This window comes from Fukomys damarensis, unplaced genomic scaffold (assembly GCF_012274545.1).
Source record: "Fukomys damarensis isolate Sample0158 unplaced genomic scaffold, DMR_v1.0_HiC HiC_scaffold_5, whole genome shotgun sequence".
Taxonomy (NCBI): domain Eukaryota; kingdom Metazoa; phylum Chordata; class Mammalia; order Rodentia; family Bathyergidae; genus Fukomys; species Fukomys damarensis.
In genome coordinates, this window is record NW_022900917.1 from 5,757,033 (window position 1) to 5,782,972 (window position 25,940).

Consider the following 25,940-nt stretch of genomic DNA (forward strand, 5'->3'; position numbering starts at 1 on the left):
GTGCAAGAACGAGTTAAAACCCTGCAAAAAAAAAAAAAAAAAAAAAAAAAGAGAGAGAGACAAAAGGAAACTTGTGAGCTCCTGTGCCAGGTCTTGGTGGCTGCAGGAACCTGGAAGCACAGTCCGGCTCTCCATCGCTTTTAGCAGCTTGAAAGTGAGCTCGGGAATACATTTGTTTGCAGAGATGTGATGAAGATGGCGTGAGTAAAGGTTTTTATTTGTGGTTCGCAGAGGAAACAGAACATGGTACCAGGAATGAGAAGGTTTTTACTCCTTTGATGTTTTGAGGAATCTCACCGTCCAGCAGGAAGCTTTTTCGATGGTGGTTTACAGAACGCAGGAAACCGTAAAGCCAACAGCGGTGTCACCCTCCACCCCCCAGGAAAATGACCTCAGCCGTGTGACTTTATGCTGCACCTAGGGTAGAAATTGGGGGATTTGAGTCAGTAGGATGAAATTATCTGAGTGCGAATCTGAGTGGGAATTGGGTGTAATCTCCGATTCTCTGTTAAATGGAGCTGTGGTGGAGAGGGTCCCGTAGCTGCTCGACAGTAGGGAGAATTCGATCTGCTTTATGCACCCAGAAATCTGTGTCAACTGATTTTTAACAGGGGTTTTCAAATCAATAAAAATCAATTGAACTTCCAAAGTCACATTTGGAAAAGAACTTCTAAAATCCGGAACCTGTGTACAAAATTTCAAAAGTCCTTGATTAATGAGAAAAACCCTATAGTTGTGCTCAGATGATCTAAAATTTCAGCCAAGCGTTTGCTAGCTCAAATTAGAGCCATAGAACTGCCTTTCCAACCAGGGAAACAGGGGTAACGGGGCCTCTGTTTCTCTGAAAAAGTTTTTGAGAACAAAATGTGGTATTATGGTCAACAAGACTTAAAATGAGAGTGTACATTGGGTTTTCTTGTTTTGTTACTGGGGATTGAACTCAGGACCTTGTGCTTAGGAGGTGAGCGGTGAAACCACTGAGCTAAATCCCTCGCCCCGGGTTTATCTTCAGTTAAAATGCCAGTGTCTACACTTACCCCTACTGATAAACACCACTTGTGATTTAAAGTGACATTGTTCCTTTGTTTGCTGGCAGATTTGCTGATCATTAAGATTTATAATACCGACTACCATTAAATGCTATTTGAGTGGTTTAGACATTGAATTAAAGCTTTCAGCTTTTAATTGAAGTCACGTAGAAATCTGTTTTCCTGTGGTCCTGAGGTCTTTGTACCTGAGGACATTGTGTTGATAATGTGCTTTGAAAGTTCAGGTGTTTGAAAACTTCCCAGGTGGACCTATTTATATGAGAAGCGAAGCTGGTAAAATCTGGTCCAGCAGCTGTGGACAGGACAAAAGAGCTGTGATGCTACAGTAGTGCGTGTTTCTAGAAGGTGATTTACTTATGTCACTTTCTTCATCACCGAATCAAAATACCCAACACTGGCAGCTTAAAGGAAAAGAGCTTTATTTTGGCTCATGGTGTGTAGGGGTTTCAGCCCGCAGTCAGCTGGCTCCAAGGCGTGAAGTCATGGTGGCAGGGCCTGGTGGAGGAGAGCTGCTTATGCCATGGTGGACAGGAAGCAGAGAGGAGGGAGGAGGCAGGAAGTGAGTTAAACCCCAGTGGCCTTCCTCTTCCGCCCAGACCTCAGTGAGCAAGCCAGCTGCCACATCATTCCCTGCTGACCCAGTCACCTTCCACAAGCCCTGCCTGGGGTTGCGTGAGGCTTTGGGGGACAGCTTCATATAAACGCTGACAACTTGGGAAGAGAGACGCTGGCGTGCGGGCTGCGTGTGAGTGCTGTTCGCTAAGGGATGGGGTGAGCAGCACTGAGAAAACATGGCAACTTTCATACAAGAAAACATGACTGGAAAAGAATGCCTCGTCTACTCCAGATGGGGCAGAAGACAGTATTGAACTCTAGAGCTCGTGGTGTCTTGAATGTCACCCACACAGTCCTCAGGCTTCCCTGTGCTCACACTTCACATAGGGCAGCAGACGGGGAGCTGGGGGACCTATTCTGTTTGATGCTCCTGAGAAGAGGTGAGGCAGAACCGCAGCCCACAGCCATGTCCAGCCTTTCCCCTCACCTTCAGGATCTCCTGGGTTCAGAACCAAGCAGAAAGTGGGGGCCAAGTAGAAGCAGTGTCCAAAGCCAAGAAATGGGAGCGGCCTAGGAGGAGGAACCTAAGGAAAAACTCTTCCAGCGTTAGGCTGTGTTCAAATTTAAGTACTGTCTTCCTTCCTGGCTATCACCCAGCTTGGAAAATTTCCATCCTGCAAGAGGACCGAGAGCGAGGCTTGCCTGGAAGCCCAGGATGAAGTCGTTTGGGTCGCGACTCTTGTGACCACGAGGCTCTTCCCGGTAGTGTCATTACATCATCACAGTTTTCCTGTACCTGCATGGCACGAAGGACCCAGAATTCTAGGACCCTACCTCTGTGTGCGTGTGAAATGGAATGTTCTGTAAAAAGGGGCTTCCTCAACTAAATTAAAACAACCTCACCTGTTCCTGTCTGCCTTCCAAACGTGAGTGGAAGAAGTCATAATATACGTTCATGTTTCTTGAAGTTATAAAATTGTGTTTCTGGGAGAGATAAACAATACACGCTGTAGTTGTGAATATCATATTGTACATATATTTTAAAATTCGAAGTTCCTTCTCATAAAAGTACATCTATTTTTAAAGACATTGATTTTGCAAGATTCTAGAACTGGCTTTATCTTGGAAGTGGAGCAGCATTATCTGAGTCTGTCATAATTTGAATTTCATAGAAGTATTGGTGAAAAGCCTCCTGGGGAATTCTGAGCCTCTGTTATGCTCAGTACATAATTCTGCCTTGATGCTTCTTAGTACTTTCTTAAAATGTATTTATTTATTTATTTTGGTACCGAGGATCGAACTCAGGACTTGGCGCTTGCGAGGCAGGCAGCGGTGGAACCACGGAGCTAAATCCCTGGCCCAAAACTTATTTATTTTTAATATATGACTCGGGGGTGGATTTGTCCAGGCACACAACATACTCAACGATCTCCCATTTCCTCTCCGCCCCTTGTACATTTTGGGGGCTTCGGTGTATCCAGTGCATTGTGATCAATGCGTTTCCCTCTGCCCCACCTCCGGTCCTCTAGTCCCCTTCTCTGGTCCAAGTGTAGTCTTCCTTCCACATCTCTGGGTGCTTTTGATTTGTTTTCTGGCTTCTTAGTTTTGTCTTCCTTTGTAGTCCTGAGCGTCTGGTGCTCTCAAGCCTGCTGTCAGTCTCGGGGTGCCGAGGTTCATCCACCCCAGCATTTCATAACCTCTCAGCGGGTCAGAGAAGCCGAACACTGGTGTCAGAGTTCCCTGGTTGCAGGTCAAATAAAGGACAGCTTAGAGTTTCACCCTCAGATGCATAATCAAGGAATCTTTGACATTTGAATCAGGCACAGTAAGAAGAGGTCCTAGATGTCTGTCCTCAGGCTGCAGAGAGAAGGGCTTGGGGCCTGGGCAAGGAACGAAGAGGCCTGCCTGAAGGTGGAGGTGAGTTGTAGGCTCCCGAGAGATGAACAGGGAGCCGGCAGCTGGGCCGGAAGAGGCCCGGGAAGGCAGAGCGCACATTCTGCCCCATCGCTGTGTGTGGGGTGGCAGCTGGGTGTCCTGGGGTGATTGGATTAGAAGAGACCTTGTGTGCTCACAGCGTCTCCCATTTTGCTTCCTGGTGAATTTGGGAATTCACAGATGCCGCACCCCACGCAGGCTCAGGAACCTACTCCGGATGGGGCTGTTTGTAACCAACCTGCCCTGGACGCAGGCAGCTGCGTGAGCTATGACTTTGCCCAGAGAGCAAACGCAGCTCCCTAAGGCTTGTCGAGGGTGACTGTGACCAAGGGGGGGCAGACTACCAAGGGCAACTCAGTCACTCACCAACAGAGCAGGGGACAAACTGACAGTGAGTAACACCAGACAGTAGTGGGAGTCACGCTGACAGGATGCAGCGAGATCGTGCCCGGTTCAGAACAGAGACACTCCGAAGTACAGGAGGAGATAGGGAAGGGGTCATGCAGGAGGGGCAGCGAAGGACACAGGCACAGCCCTGCCTGCGGGGACCACAAGGAGAAGGTGAGACAACAAGCAAGCCCTGAGAACAGAGCGCCTAGGGTGCTGCTCGTTTCAGCTTCTAGCTGCCTTCGATGGCCATCATCATTATTCAGAGCATGGGGGACCGAGTCCAAGCCCTTGTACTGAGTTACATTCCTGGTCCTTTTTTATTTTTTATTTTAGTTTTGAGACAAGGTCTCACTAAATCATTAAGCTGCCCGAGCTGGGCCAGAGTTGCCACCCTCCCGCCTCAGCCTCCCAGTGTGATGGGGCTGCCGGTGAGCAGCGCCCCACACTCACCGAGTGTTTCTGTATGGAGCTCCCCAGAGTGGACGTGACTTGGAATTTCCCGGGTGGATGTTGGGATGAATCGAAGGTCCACCTTTAAGGGAGTTGCTCCCCCTAGCTCTCCTTCTCCTCCTAGATCTCCACTTCCGCCTTCTCCCCTTTGCCCTGTGGCAGCTCGGTTGACCAGCTGGCCGGGGTCAGCAGAGGAACGTGGCTGGGGCGCTGGGGCCGACACTGTCTCCCTCACGAGCTGCTGTGGGCTGTGTGTGTCCAGCAGCCCTGTGCTCGCGCTCCACTGGGTCTGTTTGCTTTGGTTCTGCCCATCTGAGCCCGTCGGGCTGGCGTTGGTGACGCTGGCACGAGGCTGGGCTCAGGCTGGATGGTGTGGGCGGGCGGCCGGCGTCGCTGGCACTGTCCTCGTCCAGCCTCTTGTTTCTTCTTGATTTAAAAAGTAAATGCATGTGTGGTGGCGCACGCCTGTAATCCCAGCACTCAGGAGGCTGAGGCAGGAGGATCGCTGTGAGTTCGAGACCAGCCTGGGCTACACAGTGAGTTCCAGGTCAGTCTCAACTACAGTGAGACCCTGTCTCAAAAAACCAAAACCAAACAAACAAACAAAACTAAAAAGTAACGCATGCGAGCTCTAAAAAGGGAAATAATTCATAAGTATGGAAATAAAATCACTAAGTCACATGTACCGTCTACTCTGCTGTGCACCCAGCGTGTATTCTGTGACGTGTTTTATACACACATTCCTGTGAGGGGCTCAGCACGCAAAGGGCCAGACTGCTCCCTGCGAGTTCCCAGCCTGTCAGAAACTTCTAGCTAGCTGCAGGACGATGATGAGTCTCTTGCATCCTCTTCAGTGATTTCCTTCCAGTGTACTTCTAGGGGACGGTTTTTAAAGGAGAAAGATGAAAAAAGCTTATTCGCATCTTCACTTCCAAAAAGTTCCGCTCACTGCGCGCGTCCCCAGTCCGCCCCGCCGCTCTTCCTCTCCCTCTCCCTCGCCAGCTCCGGCTCTATTTTATTTCTGTCTTTAGTCTTACTGCTCTCTTTATTTCCTTTTAAACGCAAAATCTGATCTAGGATATTTATCACTGTAACACTGTTATGTCCTTTTGCTTTTTTTTGGTACCGGGGATTGAACTCGAGTCCTTGCGCTTGCCAGGCAGGCGGCGGAACCACTGAGCTAAATCCCCGGCCCTATCCTTTGTTCTTAATAAAAGTTATATTCTTTATAAACACACAATCTAATATATAATATTTAATACCATAGCCCTGTTGTTCTTTGTGCTTAATAAAAATTATTTATATTATTTCGATTCAGCTCATTCTTTTAAAGCAGAGAACAGTGTTCTCCTCCTCCTCCCCCTCTCTCCCTCTCCCTCCTCTCTCTCTGTCTGTCTGTCTCAGACTGAAGCACTTGGTTGTCTTTCGGAGTCTCTCTCCTACCTCACACATAACACAGTGAATAATGAACACTTTTGGTACGCATATCTTGGGGAACTTTTGCAGATACATGTGAAAGACAGATTCCTAGTGATGGGATTTCTGGGAAAAGACAAAAGGCATTTAACAGTGTTGATAGAGATGTCTAAATTGTGCTATGTTTAATCCTAAAATTCGCATTCTTAGAAGCAGGCATGACATCGTTTACATGCTGAATTCATCAGAAATGATTGTATAGGGCCAGGGATTTGGCTCAGTGGTTCTGCTGCCTGCCTCATAAATGCAAGGTCCTCAGTTTGATCCCTGGTACCACAAAAACAAAACAATACAAAACAAATAAATAAATAAAATAAAGAAAGAAAAAAAAGAAATGATTGTATAAATTGGCATGAAGATCCAGTTTAAATTTTTTCCACTAACTACTTAATGATTATCGCTTCTCGGCCTTTTGGCTAAGATCAAGTGTACTTAATGATTAATTCTTCTGTCTCTGATTTGAATGCCAATTTTACTATAAAATGAATTCTCATCTATTTGGCTCCATTTCTGAATGAATCCACAGCATGAATGTACTATTTTCTAGTACCAAGCTATTTGAATTATTTGACTTCAGAATCTACTTCCTGTCCAGTTACCAAATTACTTTTCCTCTTTAGTATCTTTTATTATCATTTATTTCTTTTTAAATATACTTTCTATATTCTTTCACATTTCAAGGACTCTAGATGTTTTTATGGTGATCGCCTTGTGTCTTTAGTTGTATCCAGGACAAATTAATATATTTCTAATTCATTAAGATATCTTGTAGTAGTTAAGATGCTACTTAAATACTTTCAAATTTAAGTAGATCTTTTGAAATGCCTTTTTGTAGAGTTTTAATACCCTTTTCCTACAGGTTTTACAATATATTACTAAATTTATGCCCAACTACTTTATCTTTTAGGTACTGTTATGAATGAGACTTTAATTTAATTTTACTTTTTAATGAGGATTTATTTATTATTTTATTTTATTTTTTTTGAGGTACTGGGGATCAAACTCAGGACCTTGCACTTGCAAGGCAGGCATGCTGCCACTGAGCTAAATCCCCGGTCTTCTCATTTAATTTTAAAAGTTATATCGCCTGTATATTCCAGATTGGTGGAATTGTCATCTCTCTGAATTCCTTCCTTTTCAAAATTTAGTTGATTCTTGAGATTTCTATGACATGAAAATGAGGATAGAGAGTTTTTTTTTTTTTTTTTTTTTTTTTTTTTTTTTGGTACCAGGGATCGAACTCCGGTCCTTGTGCTTGCAAGGCAGGCGACAGAACCACTGAGCTAAATCCCCAGCCTGAGAGGGTTTGTTTTTGACCAGCTGAGATCGTACATCACTAGCTGCGGGGGAGGTTTCGAGGTTAGGAGCGGTCATACGTCTTCTCCTCCAATTACATATGTTCATACTGTCTTCATAACACTTGGGCTTGGTTTGCCTTATAAAAGGCTAAGGATTATTAAATGGAGAAATAAACTCATTTCCACAGGGACCGTCATCACAGGTTTGCAGTGATAATAATAAAATAATAAATAGCAACGTGACTGATAGCATTTGTTGCTCTTTCTCTAGATGTTTGGTACCTTGTGAGGTCTTCTGTTTTTTATTTTTTATTTTTGGTACCAAGGATCGAACGCAGGACATTGTGCTTTCGAGGCAGGCAGCGGAACTGAGCTAAATCCCCGGCCCACCGTGAGGTATTTTTAAAGGGGTTGTTTTGTTAAATTCTCATTTGAACCTGGAGTCACTTTCATTTGTAGTTTACTTTCTGATCTTTGAGACAGAACATCTCTGCGTAGCCCAGGCTGGCCTCGGGCTCCTGAGTGCTGCGATCACAGGCGTGCGTGGCCACATGCCTGGCTCCTAGCGTTGCTTCCATGAACCCCACTTTGTAGAGGAGGAAACTGTGGCACAGGCGAGTTCAGCCCCCTTCCTGGAGTGCAGGGCAAGCAGGCGACTGAAGCCCGCCCACCGGCCTCTCCGCAGTGACCTAACGCAGTGCCCAGCGTTGCCTCTGCCCTTTGTCTTGCAGTCTTATCAGACTCCCCCTGGACCAACATCTCGGGGTCTTGCAAGGGCAGGTGCTTTGAACTCGAAGAGGTCGGCCCCCCGGACTGTCGCTGCGACAACCTGTGCAAGAGCTACAGCAGCTGCTGCCACGACTTCGACGAGCTCTGCCTGAAGACCGGTAGGTGGCCTGGGCGCTCTCTGCAGCCTCGGGCGGGCGGGTGGCTGGGAGACCCCTGGAGCCGCCCCTTGGCCGTTCCGGGTGTGCATCCGGGGTTTGCTGCATGCCCGGCCAGCTCCCCCTCCGTGCAGATGTCCTTCGGCCGGCGACCTGGCTCCTCCGTCCGGGCTCAAGACACTTCTGTGCCGGGCTTTGCTCCCTGTCACCTTTTCTGTCTCCTCCGCCACCTCCCACATTCACTGCCGGGGCCCGCGGGCTAAGCTTGTGCTGAGTGTCACTTTAGCGTTTATCAGTAGGAAATAATACTTTTCTTAGTGCGCACACGCGGTCCGTGAGGGTCCCTTTCATCCGTGCGAGCTGGTGCATGGACCGCCCGTCTTCATTCTCTCTGCGCCCCTCCGGCCCTCTGGTTTCCTCCCATTTGCCCGCCCAGTGCCTGGCGATCCTGTCGTCTCCTTGCTGCACCAGCTGTCGTCTTCCGTGATGCAAGTGGGAGCTCGTATGGGATTTTCTTGGTGTCTTCTACTCTGTGGAGCTCTGAACGTTTCCTCTGAGGTTTTCCTTATTTTCCTTCCGCGTTTCCTCCCGGAGAGCAGTTGATATTAAAACCAGGTTGTGGAACGAATGCACACGATGTGAGAAAGAGCCCCTTGGGGGATTTTGCCATCTTCTCACTGCTTTCAAAGCCAAACGTTTCGCAAAAGGCTTTGGAGAGGCCACGGAGGGCGCCTGCGGCCCTTCTGGGCACAGCCCCTCCCGAACGGCCCCAGGAAGGCAGTGCTGAGTCCTCCCTGTAACAGCACCGGAAGTGGATCGCACAGCGCTCTGGACAAGTCATCACTTACCTTTGGGCTTTTATGTGGCAACGATTCTTCTCAGAGCCTATCTCGTATTATCATTGCTATTATTAGTCTGATCTTTTGAATGACATAATTAGAAAGAGACATTCTTCTCTTTTATGGGAGACCACTTTTGTGGCATGAAAATGGACATGGACTGACTCCCTTTCTAATTCTTATTCGTTTCCCCCCTCCTGCTAAATAAGAAGCCGCTTAAATAGGCTGTTTTCTGCGGAATCCATTCCGCTTTCTGCTGTTGTTGCTGTCACTGTTCTTTAGAACTTCTCCCAGTTCCTTGGCTGCCGGTCTGCCACTCCCGTAAACAGATGTTCCTGCAGAGGCTTTGGCTGAAAGGCTCGTGTTTTGCAGCTTTAACGTTACTATAGCGCAGCGGCCTGTGTGTGCTTGGCACTGAGTATTTGCGGGTGTTTCACGCTCCCTGCCTACCCTGCTTGTCTCGTCCCCGGCACGTAACCCCAGCCTGTTCCTTGCCAAGATTAACACATGCCCTGTCTCCACTTAGCTCTCTCTGGATGGAGCTCATGCCTCCCTGCCTTGGTCTAGTAAAGATGGGTCAGTAATTACATTTTATAAGGTAGTGCGTTCTCCTGTGTACGCTGAAAGTGGAAAGATCAAACAGCAAGTAAGAGGAAGAAGCTGGTGTCTGAGGTTGGGCCAATCTGACCCCAGTGCTGTCTAGAAACAAGCCAAGTGCTTTACACAAACAAAGCCTGCTGTTCTCTGTGTGTGCTGCGCATGCGTGCATGTGTATTTACGAAAGTGTGTGCACGCGCATGTGTGCGAGTTTCTACATCTGTAAACCTTTATAAGCATGGCACACTGCATGCTTTTCGGTTTTGGTACTGGAGAGTAAACCCAAGCTCTCTCTTGTGCTAGGCAAAGTCCCCCCAGCTTCACCCCAGCCCTCTTCTGTATTTTGTTTTGACACTGGGTCTTGCTAAGTTTCCCAAGATGCCTTTGAACTTGCAAGCAGCTTCAGCCTCAAATCGACCTTTTGAGTGGATACCTAGCATCACATTGAGGGGTTGAAGTTCTCTGAGTAATTAATTGACATTAGATCTCCTGAGTTTTATGACTAGGAATGTTTCAGGAAGTGCACTATTCGTGTACATTCATATTTTTGTTTATTTTCCTTCAGATAAAGTCCTAGCAGTGGGATTTCTGGATCAACGTGTATATATACATTTTAAAAATTTAAGAGTTTATCATAAAAATGTATTTCTGAATGCTTACATTTCTATCAAAGGGCACAAGAGCATTTCACTACTGCTTTTCACCATTGGATACTCTCTCTCTCTCTCTCTCTCCCTCTCTCTCTCCCACCCTCTCCCTCCCTCTCCCTCTCTCCCTCTCCCTCTCTCTCTCTGTCTCTCTCTCTCTCTCTCTAGGAGATGGAACTCAGGGCCTTCTCCATGTTTGGCAACCAGCCTACCACTGAACTATGTCCCAACCCAAATACCCTCATCTTTAACCCTCATCTTTAAAGAAATTTTTGTCTGAATGAGAGGTAATCTTATTTTCCAACGAGGCTATGTATTTTAATTTTACTTCCGATATTTAATTTGAAAATGCCACAGCTGACTCTTATTTTGCCTGTAGTTCACTTTGAACCCTAATTCTCCACTTTACTCTATTCTTATACCCAGTTAGCAGCTCCTCAATAATGCTGAACAACAAAAACATTTTTTTTTGGGTAAGGAAAACCGTTTTCTTGTGGAACGACCGGAGGAATAAAAGTGTGTTCGTGAGTGGACGTGTCTCTGATTTGAGGGACAGAAAGCCCACAGTTTCTGTCAGCCAAAGCAACCTCGGGGCCTTGCTGACCTTGAGATTCCAGCCCCTTGGTCTGCTTGGGAAGAGACATGGAGAAACATGATAGTTAGGAATCAGAAAATAAAATGAGGTTGCAGAAGTAGTTCTGAAAGAATAGAAATTGAAGTGTCGTTGCCTGGGTTTCTGGCTGATAGTCTGCCCGAAGGGGCAGGGGCAGGCTGTGCACACAGAGGCTAATTTCTCTTTACCCATGATTCGCCTAGCAACAGGAGGGTATGGCTGTCAGAAACCAGCGCTTTCCACTTTAACACAAAGATGCTATCATTTATTTGTTTGTTTATTTCAGACGGGCTCTTTCTATGTAGTCTCAGCTGGCCTCAGACTCACTGTATAGCCCAGGCTGGCTTGAACTCATGGCAGTTCTCCTGCGTCAGCCTCCCAGCACTGGGTTGGCAGGGGTGCGCCATCACGGTCACCTCGAGGGTGCTTTTCCTGACCGTCCTACCTCCTTAGCCCCCAGTCCACCGGGCACTCTACCAGTGTCCCCTGTGACGTCCTTGGCAGTGCCCGCGCAGGCCCCTGAGTGGTTCCCCTGCTCATTTCCAGCCCATTTCCTAAACAGTGGAGGCAAAGCAGTGAGAAGGGGCGCCCCCCCCCAGCTTCTGGCCAAAGAAAAAGTCCAACAGACAGGAGAGGGCACTCTGCTTAAACCGAAAAGACCCCTTTCCGATGTCCTTCCGGTCAAGTGGGGCTGGAGTCTGCACCCCGCAGGGCTCGGGGGCCTCTCAGGGGTCAGGGCTGTTTGTGCTGCTGCGCCCCTTTGCGACTTCAGGCCCTTGGGGATCTGACCTCAGAAGGCTCCACAGCGGGCAGAGGCCGCAGTGTCTGTGTGTGCTGCTGGAAGTTACGTGAAGCTACTCCCCAAAACAATCACGCAGGCTCCAGGGGCTGTCCCCCAAGGACAGACACCTCCGGTCCGACACTGTACCGAGGGTGGTGGCGGGAGGTGGCTAGGACGGCCTGGCGGGGAAGCCCTGCTTTCCTTTTCTGATTCCAGTTTGCTCAGAGAGCTCAGTGGGGCTTGGAGCTTGTCCCCTAGTTTGAAAAGATCAGAAGCTCAGGCTGTCTGTAAGTCCCGCAGAGGTCTTCGCGGGCTGCCCTGGATCCCACCGCAGAACCGGAGTGCGGCCTGCGGCTCTCGGTCAGTCGGGAAGCCGGGGAGCCCGCGGGACCCCTTCCCGGCCCGGACCGACGTGCGCTGTGGTGGCGATTGCAGCTCGAGGCTGGGAGTGCACCAAGGACAGATGCGGAGAGGCCCGCAATGAGGAGCACGCCTGCCACTGCTCGGAGGACTGCCTGGCCCGGGGAGACTGCTGCACCAACTACCAGGTGGTCTGCAAAGGTAGGGCTGGGCGTGGCTGGCGTCACAAGGTGTCCTGGCGGCTACCCACGGACTACCCCGAGGGTGGGGGGGAGTTGTGCTCTGTAATTTCCCGCGCTTCTCCTTTGCTGTCTTTTCCTTTCCGCTGATCTGAAATAACCAGGGAATGAAGCAGAACGTTCTACTTAGGTGGAGCCATGGTAAGGAAGAGGCCTCTGCCCTCTGTCTCGGTTCTAGGTCAGGGGTTCCGTCTCGGAAGTGGAACCTGACATAGGAATCTGTGCACCAGGCTTCCGAGGGGGCGCCAGAGGCAGGAGAGGGTTGCAGCAGGGGCGTCAAGGAAGGAAATGGTCTGAGGGCCGGTTCACCATGGCCTGTACTATGGTGGCCAGAAAAGTAAATCTCAGCGTTATTCCTTTCGGGGAAAGGGCATGAATTTTGTGCCCAGTGGAGGAGGGCAGTGTTCCGAGATGTGGGCTGCAGCGGGCACTCACTGGCTTCGATCACGGGGGCACCAGCAGCTCCTGTTGTACCCAGAGCTGTTCGTGCGTGCTGACTCAGTAAGGTGGATGGCACACTGTGCTTTATTGGAATAATTAACAATAATCAGTGGGCTGCAGAAGGATAGAAGGTGCACTTCCTGTCTGTAAGAGGTACAAGGCCCCAAGCCGACCACTTATCGATGTTAATCTGGGAAGACCTGGGGATCTTTATAGCTTGTGAGTCACTTTTAGTTTCTAAATTGAATCTTTTTCTTTTTGGTACGGGGGATCGAACTCGGGACCTTGTGCTTATGAAGCAGGTGGTGGCACCACTGAGCTACATCCCTGGTCCTAAATTGAATCTTTTTTTTCCTTTCTCTGCTGCGGAATGCATCACCGTTTCTGCTCAGAAGGTTTCAGGGGAAAAGCAAGTCAGTTCTGAAATACTTGAGCTCAGAGAATTCCCTACTTGAATAGCTACTGTGTTGTGATTTCCTACACCCTAACAATTATGCTTTTATTTTAAAGCATGAGCTTGATTAAGAATATGCTTCCTTTTCTTTTTCAATTTCTCTAATTGTACCACCAAGCCACAAAGACTAAGGGAAGAAAAAAACCTGAAGAAGAAAAGCCTTTGGTTATCATTGGTCACCGAATCATTAAGTACTAAAGCTGGTTTTGCTGGCTTAATACTTGAGTTCCAGTACTTTGGTGAGGCCCATGGGGCCCCTGGGTTGCTACATGTTTAGCAAGACTTTAAGGAGCATAGCACCTCCCCAGTTGTCCTGCACTTTTTAGATCCTCACTGGTCAGCAGGGATTTCTAGTGGTCTTCATGTGAGAGAGCTTTCTCTATAGTATGGGCCACACATTTAACTTTTGTTCAACACATGTCATTTTCATTTGTCTTGGAACAATTTAAGGCCAGTCATTTTGATAATTGCCTTTTTCTCCGGAGAAAGCTGTCTCAGTGTGTTTTGTGTTGCTGCAGCAAAATATCTGAGACTGGGTGTTTTGTACTGCAAAGAGGGTTTTTTAAAGCTCATAGTTTCATATCTGAGACTGGGTGTTTTGTACTGCAAAGAGGGTTTTTTTAAGCTCATAGTTTCGGAGGCTGAAAGCACAAGATCGGGCAGCCCCATCTGTTCATTCTCTAGTGAGGGCTTTCTGGTTGTCACACCATGCCGGGTTGTGTCCCATTGGTGGGAACTCGTGCAGAAGATGCGCTGCCAGTCTCCCCCGTTGCAACCCACTCTTGTGGGAGCTAAGGCAGCCCTGTGGGACCTGTATTCATCTCTCCTGAGGACGACTCATTCCCTTCCACTAGACTGTGCCCCTTAAAGCTTCCGACTTTCCTGTTCTCCGCTCTTGGTAGGGCTAACTCAGAGAAGAAGGCGGTTCCTGTTCTCAGAACTTGGTGTCGGATTAGAGCGAAAGGTTACATTGGCCTTCATTTCTAAGTTCAAGGCTGTACACAGATCCACTGGTAATAATCTCTGCACTGTCATCGTCACCGAGATCCCCCTTCTGCTCTGAGCCTTCCCCCTTCCCTCCAGGGAGGTTGTGTCATGTGTTCTATGGCTTTGAGATCTTTGGTGGTAGAGAGAAGAATCTTCCATGTAATGACCAAACAGTTTATTTCTGGAGGGATACAAACATGAAATTTTGTTCACTGTCACCGCTGGTTTTTTAAATCTACCAACCATCTAGACTCTGAAGGCTCAAATAAACACCACTTGAGGTTATTAAATCTTAGCTTTCCCATCATGTAGGGGTGTACTTTAAAAGCCAAACCAGACGCCAGACTTCATTTCAGATTTTTTTAGATGCTGTCCCATAAGCAAGTGAAGAGGACCCCAGTCCTGGGATTGTTTGCTTCGAGGCCCTGGGTGACATTTCAAGGTGGAGCCCACTGTAACTGTGGCCACTTTGCCTCGCAGGAGAAACTCATTGGGTGGATGACGACTGTGAAGAGATCAAGGCCCCCGAGTGTCCCGCGGGGTGAGTGAACTTGGGGGTCTTCTCAGAGAACGGGTGGGTAAGTGGTTAAAGGGACACAGAGCTGAAATCCTCTTCCACAGGCAGACTTGTGAGTACTCACAGCAACTCACCGCCCAAACACTGTCTAGAAACTTGGATTGTTTTTTCTTTTGGTTGGAGAAGAACCATCCCTGTCTTCCACTCAGCTGAAGGCGTTACAAAGTGGATCTGAATATCACTGGTGAAGGAAAAATTTCGGGCAGGAGCATTTTTTCTTCTGTTTAGTGTTTTCCCCTGGAGTTCTGCTTTTTTTGCCCTTTGGACGAGTGGGGGAGGGAAAGGACATGGGAGACACTGGAACTCAGCGCTGTCACCCAAGGGGGTGACACTGCCCAGTGCTGTGGAACATGAGGAAGGCTAGGCCTTGCGGGGGGACTGTGGACTGCAGGGACACCCCACAGCCTGGTGTGACAGCGCCAGGTGCTCGGGAAGCCTCCCAAGTACTGGCAGAAACTTCACGGACCTTCTGCCTGTGTGGCAGAAAATGTCTTTTCAGCAGACACATTTCCTAGTGCGTTTGGTCTTTTGAATACATTTTTGTTTTAGGTGATGCCGTCAGGGGCGCAGGATCTAGAGGCTTTTGTTTTCCTCCTTTTTAACCTTTGTGAGACATTTGAACTTCTGGGGCCAGTAAAATAGGGTGAGAACAGTTCCTGATTCTTACAAGGTGTGGTTTTTGAGGAAAAGTAGTGTGCAGAGTCCCGTGTTAAGTGATGCAGTGATGGTCACCTCTCCTGTAATATTGTTCAGTGCGCTTGACATGCGACTCATTTAGGAGGTGCTGTATTTATCATGTGCCTTTTAACAAACACAAAGTTCCACTTTCTTGTTAGCTTCAAACTCTTAGAAATTATTCTGCACATATTTTAGTATGCTCGAGTTTGACTGATCAACTGCACTTTTATGCTAGAATAAAGGGTCATTTAATTGGCTCCCACCTGCGTAAATGAATACTCTAATTCTTTATTGATATACTCTTTGGAGGTCCTCAAAATTCAAATTATTTTTCGAAGGGTTTTATAATTAAAATGAAAGGTACTTTAAAATAAGCGCTTAGGTTCACTGGCAGGAGTGCTACCGATTTTTCTTTCACTCATGTATTTGACAAGTAGTTACTGAAGACTTACTGTGGGGCCATAAAGTAGGGAGACAAATGCTTTCCAGATGGCTTTAAGACTCACAGGGAAGAAGAGAAGCCGGTTAGCAGGTCGTTACAATGTCACATACCTTGATATGGATGATGAAAGAGCTGTATGGATTAATCTCTCTTTTTTTTTTTGTACTGGGGATCGAACTCGGGACCTTGCACTTGCAAGGTAGGCGGCAGAACCACTGAACTAACTCCCTGGCCCCATGGATTAATGTCTTAAAGGAAGTTAGAAGTGTGAGCAGCTAACATTGTAAAAGAGGAAACTTCCAGCTGGGTTCTAAAGAATGAACGGGAGTTTTCCAGGTGGCCAATGGCAGATCTATATAACTTTTTCAAAGATGGTGCGTGTGATTTTTGTGAATAGAGCAAGCAGCAGCGGTGGGGGGTACATCCCGAGCAGTCTAGATTCAGGCCCTTCCCCCTTGACATTCGCCTGTGGGTCGAGGTCGCTGGGACCCTCCCGGACTCTGCCTGTTATGGAGGTGGCCATGCTGGAGGTGGTGGCGGCCGTGTCTGAGGTGCCTCGTGTCGTGTCGCCGTTCCAGGTTTGCCCGACCTCCCCTCATCATCTTCTCTGTGGACGGGTTCCGCGCATCCTACATGAAGAAGGGCAGCAAGGTGATGCCCAACATTGAGAAGCTGCGTGAGTCCCCTGCCCACACCCAGGGCCCCAGCGCCCCGCCTGGCTCCCGGCCTCCCGCCCCATGCTTCAAGTGCATTTTGCTGCTGGAAATACAAAGATGAAAGCAGCGCGTTGCTGTCGTCGCCGTGGGCGCCTGGTAGTAACAGCTGACGTTGTGTTTCCAGGGTCCTGCGGTACTCATTCCCCCTACATGAGGCCCGTGTACCCGACCAAGACCTTCCCCAACTTGTACACACTGGCTACTGTGAGTATTTTCCCAAATGACCTATATTCAAAGGTCTGATTTCATCCTGGGGTCACTTCGAGGGGAGGCTGGTGAGGGAGGGTCGAGATTGGAACTCACTGTGTAGCCCAGGCTGGCCTGGAACTCACAGTGATCCTCCTGCCTCAGCCTCCCCAGTGCCGGGGTTACAGCTGTGCATCACCAAGCCAGCCTCAGAGTGGAGAATTTAAAAACACATTCAAAGAAAATTTGCTTCCTACCTTTTCTACACCGGTTTTAGCTTTGTGGGTGCCTGAGCTTCACAACACCCATCTGTGTGAGCCCCTCAGCTACAGCTCTGTCTGGACACATGAAGCTCCTCTCAAGTATTTTCTATATTCACAAAACAAAGTCTATTTTAAAGTTGCTGTGTTTTAATTTTCAGATACTCCAAATGTACCTTATTTTCTCCTTTAAAACATAATGTACTTTTAATTTTTTGTTTTTTTTGGTACCGGGGATTGAACTCGGGTCCTTATGCTTGCAAGGTAGGCCACCCAACTGCTGAGCTAAATCCCCAGCCCCAATGTACTTTTAATTTTATGACACTATTTCTGTTGTTTGGGGAGAAGAACTAGAACTTGCAAAGAAGGAAAAAGAATATTTAGAAACCAAGGTTCTTTGGAGGCAGATGTGTAAATTTCACCCTTAAATAATGAAAGTGTTGTTTTTAGTGTTCCAACAGTTAAAAAGCCAAATATTTAGTTTCTCACAGTAATGTCAGTTTCCTCAAATGGCTTAACATCAGCTGTGTTTCACAGGCAGATGCATTGCAGAGGCTGCCTGCATCTTGTGTGATCTGTGGGAGTGGCTTTCCATGTTATAAACACTTCTGTGATACGAAAACTTACAGCAGAGCAAGTGTGTGCGGATTGTTGTATGGCTGTTTTAACACTGACGCTGCGCTCGTCCCAGGGGCTGTATCCAGAGTCGCACGGGATTGTGGGGAACTCCATGTACGACCCCGTGTTCGACGCTACCTTCCACCTCCGCGGGCGGGAGAAGTTTAACCATCGCTGGTGGGGTGGTCAGCCGGTGAGTCTCCGTGTGCTGTGAGTGTGGCGGACTTTTCACCCCAACCTGTTCCCCGAGGGAAGGCCCACAGGCCTCCCTCCTACTTGATAAAGTTTCCGTCTGTGATGTTTATATGCGGTATGCGTGTCACGTGTGTGTTCAGTGTTACATGTGTGTGCCGATCTATGCTGTGTGGGTGCGTCACGTATATGCACACCTGCACACGTGTGTGTGCACACGTGCACAGCCTTCTGCAGGTGTGCAGTGATTCATTTATCCCCAAGGGTGGCTGATAGTGGCCGAAACAGCGCCATGGTTGAAGGAGAAGATGGACCTTATCGATTTATCAGGTTCGGGAATACAATGAAACAGAAAAATGAGTGAAGCTGCCGTAATAAACAGAAGCAGGGAAACATGCTGGGAAAAGGAAACCCACTAAAACCCACCGTAGATTTATGAATTCTTTAGTTCTTTTATTTCATTCACTTTTTATGCCTTTTAATGGAGACAGGGTCTCACTGTGTAGTTCAGGCTGACCTTGTACTCAGAGCTGTCCTCCTGCCTCAGCCTCCCCAGTGCTGGCTTATTTCATCCTTGTCTTAAACCACAGAGGTTAAAGTATTAAGTGATGCTGAGAACTGAGCAAATCAACAGAGAGAGAGAGAGATCGCCCTGCGCACCTGTGAGCAGATGTCTGGGTTGGATCATAAGAAGGGCGGTCAATGGCTTTGGTCTGCTGGCCCCCTGTGACCGTGTGCGTGGCCTGGCAGCTTGCTCTGGTCGCACAGGGGCCGAGCAGCAGCTGTAGTTGTGGAATTGCACAACTGGAGCTCCAGGACCAGAGTGCTGCAGGGCCAGGCCCAGGGCACAGGCTGTCAGGGCTGCCGGGCCCTTGGAAAGGTGCACATGTCCTGTCCCCTGGAGGAGCACACCTGGCCGGCTGCTGGCTGTCAGGGGCACCGGCGGGGGCAGGGGAAGAGGCGGAGGCCTGGTGTCCGCTGAGGGCTGTGTGTGGCTCTGCTTTCCCCACGTGGACCCTCCAGGCCCGTGACCCTGACCCGGAAGTGCTCGCTGTGATTCACAGGAAGGTGAGCACACACAGGAGCTGTTTTCTAAGGCGGTGCTTTTGAGAGAAAAAGGTCATTTGTGATCAAGATATCATTTCATAGATATGCCGCTATGCAGGCATAAATGTGGGCTTCTCGATTTTTAAGCTATCCGTGTTGAAAGGCTTGCTGTATGTCTGCAGAAGTTTTGTTTTCCTGTAACAGACGTTTGGATATCCTAGTGTTTTGCTGTCATTACTCTGCCTGTTCTACCAGGGGTCTGTGGCGACCCTGGCTGTGATCACAAAGTGACGGTGTAGAGATAGTTTATGAGTAAGTAGAATCACTGAAACTGGAGCTCTGTCCAGTCGATACCAGCTGGTCTTTTGTCATCGCGGAAGCCAATTTCTGGGGAGCTCAGAGGACATAAAAATAGCCGTTGTGTCTAACTGTCTAAGCGTGAGGCTGACGTTGAGTTCACCCGGGTGAGTGTGACTCGGACACACGGCACCCCCTTGGCCCCCACAGACACAGAGGCAGGGGCTGCATCAGCTCCCTGTAGCTGCGGGCACCCATCTGCCCCGGCCCCCAGAGTGACATGTGTGACCATGGCCAGCCCCTCCTACAGCTGACCAGACTGGGGAAACTGACCTGTGTGTCTGTCTGTCGCCTTTCAAAAGATGGGCGCCATGAGAATACTTTGGTTCTGTAATTGTGCGGTCCATGTTTCCAGCACATGGTGACTGCAGTCACTTTAGGGGCTGCGTCTGGACATTACTTGTGTTCATTCTTTTTTCAGTCTCCTTCCCTCCTTCCCCCTCTACCCCTTCCTGCATCTTGTGATCCCTTTCCCTTTTGTAAAAGATCCACCTCCCTGTGGCCCACGATCTCTTTCATGTTGCCCTTTATTTATATTTTTATAAATATAAATATTTAAACGCTGATTTCCAGTGTTGCACCACTGGCATTGAAAAATTCTAAGGACCATTGTAGCTATAACTAAAAAACATATTTTATTGGATTTTATTGAAGAGCATTTGGAGAGCAACGCTGAGAGACCAGAGCCTAAGCGTGAGGCTGTAGGAAGCGCTAAGTTCTTTAAGAAAGTACAAACCTCTCCAGAGTCGTCGTCGTCGTCTTCTTCTTCTTCTTCTTCTTCTTCTTCTTCTTCTTCTTCTTCTTCTTCTTCTTCTTCTTCTTTCTTTTTTTTTTTGGTACCAGGGATCGAACTCAGATCCTTGAGCTTGTGAGGCAGGTGGGGAACCACTGAGCTAAATCACCGGCCCATCTCCAGAGTCTTCTTCTACCTTTCACAAAGTCACCAGTGGAAAAAAGTAATTGGACAAGAGAAGAGATTTGACCTTAGTCTGGTCTTTACATTAAAGTTAACTTATTTTTCCTGAAAAGAATCAAGCATGCAAGATGTTTGGCTCTCAGCAACACAGGAGAGGGATCACAGGAACTAAAGTCACTCCACAGTTTTGAGTGGAGGTAGGCCAACCTATGCAGTGTCTGTTTAAAAATTTAACCTCATCATTAGGCTTCCAAAAATAATTTCTGTAATTGAACTTTTTTTTTTTTTGGTTTTTTGAGACAGGGTCTCACTGTGTAGTTGAGACTGACTTGGAACGCACTCTGTAGCCCAGGCTGGTCTCGAATTCACAGTGATCCTCCTGCCTCAGCCTCCTGAGTGCTGGTATTACAGGCAGGCGCCACCATGCCCGGCTTGAGCTTCATCGTTTTTTAAAAAAATAAAGTTTACAATTCAGCTTTTAACTTTCCAGCCTGCAGAATGCATGATCGGAAGTCGCCATCGGCTGCGCAGCTGCAGTTCCTGCGCCTGGTTTCAGGGCGTGGTTCTCCGGCGGTGTTGCTGGGGGACCCTGAAACCTGCGCGGGGTCAGTCACGTGGAGAGTGGGTGGGAACCCCAGGGACGCGCAGACTCGGACACCCGAGGGCCAGGTCGCGGACCCCGCTGTCATCCCAGGCCTCTGAGATCTGAGTTTCTGGGCACCTGCAGCCCAAGGGGACATCTGTCTTCTCATCGCCGCCGCGGTGCTCGCCCTGCCCTGCTTCTGCCGCGCTGGGGGCGGTGAGGCCGTGGAGAGCCCAGCCACTGATTAAGCTTTCAGAGCAAACCGTGGGAAGCAAGTGTGGGTCCCTGCCCAGGTCTCTGTCTATGATCCCGGGAAGGGAAGCTTTGCTTTCTGTGCAGGAGCGTTCTCCCGTGCCTCTATCCTGTTGTTTCTCCTCCATGCTCTCCGCAGTAGCTCTGCGGTGCTTTCTCTTGGCATTGCGTCTTTTCTTCTGGTTTTTGTTGCTGGCTTTGAGCCCAGCGCCTCTGTGCGCTCAGCAGCTCCTCCACCCGAGCAGCTCCCCACCCCGTTTCCCCCGGTTTAGTCCACGCTGGCTTGGTGGCTTCCTCTCCTCCTGGCCTCCTAACTATCTTTCAGATCCTTGAGTTCTGTCCGCCTCAGCGACTGTCCTTCCTTCCGGGCTGTCTTATTTCCCACTTCCTGTGGACTCAGTTGTCTCCGTGCTCTGCCTGCTTTGGACTGCAGGGCCCAGGGCCGGGCCATTCGTCATATCCCGAGTGTGAATCCTGACGGGAGCTGCGTGCCTTGAGGTGCGCTGTGCTCCACCCCGCCCCGCTGTCCCTGCTCCGGAGTTGGCCTCTGCTTGCTCCGAGTTGGAATCGGCTCGGTGACACATCCCAGCCTGGTCCCCGCCTCCTCCTGGCTGGACCTCCCGGTCCACAGTCCACTTGCTCTGCCCCGGCCCTCACCTCTGCAGTTCCTTCCGATTTCAGGGACGGTCACCTCCGCCCTCTGCCTCTCGGAAGTCCAGTTATCCTAGCTCTGTGACAGGGAAGGCGAGAAAAACCTCCGTGGGCCGGTGCTGAAGATACTGCACTAATTGTGTTTGTGCGCGCGAGTGTGTGTTTTGTGGAGCTGGCACTGGAACTCAGCTTGGCCACTGAGCTCGTCCTCCAGTCCATGTTTTTAAAAAGTATTATTTTTCTTTTTCTCTTTTTCAAAAATTCCCTCCCACAGCTACACACTGTGCACCCTGGGCAGTGTCTGATGGCGGGGAATCTTTACTTGGTCCAAGAAGACATGGCAAGGCCGTGCCAGGCCCCTGTGTGCCCACAGTGAGTGCAGTGGGCAGACGGCGAAGCTCGGAACAGGGAGGGCCTCCAGATAGGAAAGGGCTGCAGAGGGGGTAGAGGCAGGACGCCAGGGTCCAGGGCTTCTTAGCTCATTATTTGCTTACTTTTAGCTGTGCTTTTTAAACAACCTCTGAGGAAATTTGTATTTACGTTCCAATTCAGAGCCTGTAACTCCCTCTTCTCTGCGTTACCAAGTAATCAGGAGGGCTCTCGCTCTGTCTGTCTGTCTGTGTCTGTGTCTCTGACTCTCTGTCTCTGTCTTTTTTTTTCCTGTAGTCCTGGGTATCGTATACACTTTTTGTTCTTCTGCACCAACATCTGTGTGCTTTCCCCTCGGTAATGCCAGCATTTAACTTCTGAGCCCTGAAGTACGTTGCGTACAGTGACTGCAAAGGGACTGTGTACCAGTTTGTGAGAGGGCAAGAGAACTCCCTCTGGGTCTCAGCCCTGTTGACCAACCTTGGACAGAGGAGGTTCACGGGTGCTAGGACTGCGGAGTCCGGGAGTTTTACAAATCCGCTTTCGCCAGTGCGCGCGTGCAGCGCAGACTGACCCCGGCCCTCCAGGAGCTGGTGCGTGCCCATGACGCTTCTCCTTCTTTTACACCGCCTTTCCCTCTTCTCCTTTCCCCTCGCTCTCTCTCTTGGTCCTGCCCCATCTGTCAGAGCTCTCTCTCTCCCTGTTTCTTATTATGCCCTTTGTTTTGCTCTTTAATTTGTTTATACTTTGGGTTTCTCATATGGGGGAAATCATGTGATACTGAAGCTTGTGTGTCTGATTTGTTTCACTTAACACGATGATCCCGAGGTGCATCTGTTTTCCCACGAGTGACTCGAACTTATCCTTCTTCGTGGCGTGGTAATACTCCATTGTGTATAAATGGAAACTTTAAACGTCCTTTTAATTTCAAGCATTCTCTGTCCACGTTTTGTTCTCTATTGACCACACTTCCAGTTTTTCTTTAGAAAATACAGTCAATGTGATAAAGAAGCAGGGAGAATTTTTCTGCTTCTCTTTTCAGTAGAAAGACACGACACCTTTGCTCTGTAAGTTGTCTTTATAATTCTCATCTTAGTTTTTCTCTGATTATAATTATGTCTCCGATGCCGCCACCTGGCGTCCAGGCTCGGTCTCTGAACCACCTCTGCTGAGCCCGCTCAGTGCCGCGTTTCCTCTCCTTCCTGGGCATGCTGGTCCCAGCCCCGAGGGCCATCAGGATGGTTGACACACTCCCTTTGTCAGCTGTGTGCATGCTTTGAACACTGCAAAGACCCCTGCCGTGGCCTTCCTGTCCCGAGGGATTCCGAGCTAGGAGTCGTTCCTACAGAGGACACCGACATCAGCCTGTTCCTACGATGTAGTTGTGAAAAGTGTGGGGTCTTTGTTTGACAGAGTTGTACTGAGAGATTGTTTTCCTTTACCAAAGCCCAGATTGATCTTATTTCGTAAATCATAAATAGTAGCTGCTCTAATATCCTTGGAAATAGCAAGGCACCAGATTTCCTGGGGAGCTGCGTAGGATGAGTGTGCACTAGGAGTGTGCACTCGACGCTGTAGTAGAAGAACCGGGCTTCTCTGGAATTGGCTGGGTTTTGAGGAAGCCGAGGGGCGGTGAGCACCGAACTCGAGCTCATCTTGCTGGTGGAGATGCTGGGGCAAGAAGGATGAATCTCCAGGACACAGTTCTTTTACACAGTTATTTTTGTGGATCCTTCTTACAGTACACGGTGACCGCATCCCCTTGGCGCCGTGGTGTGTGCGCATCACACATCTTCACTCTTTTCACACCCCCGCCCGCCCACTTCCCCTTCGCTCCATCTCTTGGTCTCTTCACTTTTGCGAAAGATCTGTCTTCCTGTTTCCTATCATCTGTCTTTGATTTTGCTCTTTAATTTATTTATACTTTGGGCTTCTCATCTGAGAGAAACTTGCAGTATCTAAGCTTGAGTCTGATTTTCTTCGGTTAACGTTACAGCCTCTGAGTGCATCTGTTTTCTCACATGGCTGAGTGTGTTCCGTAGGTCAGAGCAGTGCTCCACTGTCTAAGTACCCTGTACCACGTTTTCCCTTGCCATTTGTTTGCTGACGGACATATAGGCTGCTTCCAAGGGTTAGCTCTCGCGAGTTGCGCTGTATGGTGCCTTAAACTCCTTTGGGAAGGTTCCTAAAAGGGGACTAGCTGGGCCGAACGGAATTTCTAGTTTCAGGAACCTCCATGCTGGTTTCGCTGTGGTCCTGCTAGTTTCCATTCCTACCAGCGAGGGCATGTTTTGACTCCTGCTCGCGCCGTTCCAGCCCTCACCCGCGAAGTGGAAAGGTGCTCTGGATGGAGGTGAGGGCAGGACACTCGGAGAAACCTGCACTTCCTGTCTCCAAATCGTCCCAGAGAGCCTGGCCAGGCGGGAGGCGCAGGAACAGGGACGAGGACCCCGGCTCCTTGGGGATAGGGCTGTGAGCTGGTCAGAGCCCCAGGCTCCTCCAGGCCACTCTGCCCGTGTCCCACTTTGCCAGCTGGAGCAGCTGTGATTTTGGGGGTGAAGATTTCTAGATGTCCTGGGGGTCTGAGAATCCTCTGAAAGCTTTCCCTGCCGGCATCACATACCTTGTGAAACCATGGCCCTGCTCCTGGGTATCCTACCCATCCCGAGTGTGCACTTCCGCCAGAAATAAAGGTTTTCACTGGAGTCATAAGATACTCTCAGAGCCTGGGTGCAGTGAAGCCGGAAAAGGAGCCGGCTGCAAATCCTAGGTTTCCTTTGTTCTCCTAACAAACAATCTGACCTTCCCCCCTGTTTGCCTCCCTTCCTTTCCTTTATGTGAGAGGTTTCCTATCACAGACTTCTGTTCCAAGGGACCCTGGCCATCCTAATCTGTTTTTAATGTTCCTGGAAGAACTGGATCTCGTTTATTTCCATTGTTGCATAATAATGAAGATGGAAATTGATCGAGTGTTTGCCAAATGCCAAGGCACTGGTTTAAGGACTTTGAATGTGTGAGCTCGTTAAAGTGTGGAATGACTTTATGTGCTAGGAAATATTACCTACACTGCAATGGAATCGGAGGCAGAAAGAGGTTAAGTAACTTACTAAGTTGGTAAGTGACTGAAACAACCTTTGAGATCAAGGCTGCCTGGTTGTAGAACTTGGCTTTTGAATTTGTGTATCATTTGCCCTTCAACAGCCGGAAGTATAAAGAATATTTTAAAAGCCTTAATGAAATGCTTAGCTCACCTAACTTATCCTGAGAACTTTCCCCTAAAACCCCATTTACTAAAAGGCCAGATGAAAGATGTTGGAAAAAAAATCCCAGTTAAAAATTAGCCTTTCTTCATTGTCTTCTTCTTCTTTGTGTGGTTTTAAAGTCAGACGGGACCAGCTTTGTTCTCACGCCCTGGCATCTGGGTTGCAATAGTTGAAGAAACATCTGGTCCACTCCTGGTCCCTCCGGTGAATGGGATTCTGCCACAGGAGTGAAATGTTCAAAACAGTGGTCAGAAAAGATAGGTACAGAAGAGAGAGACTTTGGAGATGAAAGAACAGTTTTAAAAAGTGTCACGGGGATCCCAGCAGAGTTGTGAGAGCTTTTGCAGAGAGCGTATTGAATGACATTCATGGAAATAACCCTTCTGACTTCCAGATGTGAAGAAAGGGCTTGCAAATACTGTAACATTTATGGTGGGGTGTGAGCAGAGTATAAGGTATCAGAACTTATATATTTTTAAAGCTTCTTCTTCTTCGACCAAAACTCAGAATATGTTATAAGCCTCTTATATTTTCCTCATTAGCTATGGATTACAGCTGCCAAGCAAGGGGTGCGAGCTGGAACATTCTTTTGGTCTGTGTAAGTAACCTTTATTTCATCAATGCTTAAGAAGTTATGATTGTGAATGATTACACTTATGAGACATTAATTCAGTCTTGACTGCATTTCAGTTAGAGGTAAAAATGTCCAATTTCTGTGTATTTGCTGATTCGAAATTACTTTCCAGATGCTGGTGCTCCTGAGGCCCTTCTCTGCACGCCCACCTCCCTCTCCAACCCTCTCTTCCTCTCTGTCCTTTCCCCCCCTTCCTTTAAGAAA

At 48.7% G+C, this 25,940-nt stretch overlaps 1 protein-coding gene across 2 annotated transcripts in view; it reads left to right on the plus strand.

Annotated features, from left to right (window-relative positions):
* Positions 1–25,940, plus strand: part of Enpp2 (ectonucleotide pyrophosphatase/phosphodiesterase 2) — a 70,787-nt gene that overhangs the window by 4,321 nt on the left and 40,526 nt on the right. For both annotated transcript variants that reach the window (XM_019206820.2, XM_010619510.3), the window contains exons 3-9: positions 7,885–8,040; positions 11,950–12,075; positions 14,476–14,536; positions 16,271–16,368; positions 16,533–16,612; positions 17,546–17,665; positions 25,645–25,700. In XM_019206820.2, the coding sequence (XP_019062365.1) occupies positions 7,885–8,040; positions 11,950–12,075; positions 14,476–14,536; positions 16,271–16,368; positions 16,533–16,612; positions 17,546–17,665; positions 25,645–25,700 (697 nt within the window). The remainder of the gene's footprint in view (positions 1–7,884; positions 8,041–11,949; positions 12,076–14,475; positions 14,537–16,270; positions 16,369–16,532; positions 16,613–17,545; positions 17,666–25,644; positions 25,701–25,940) is intronic.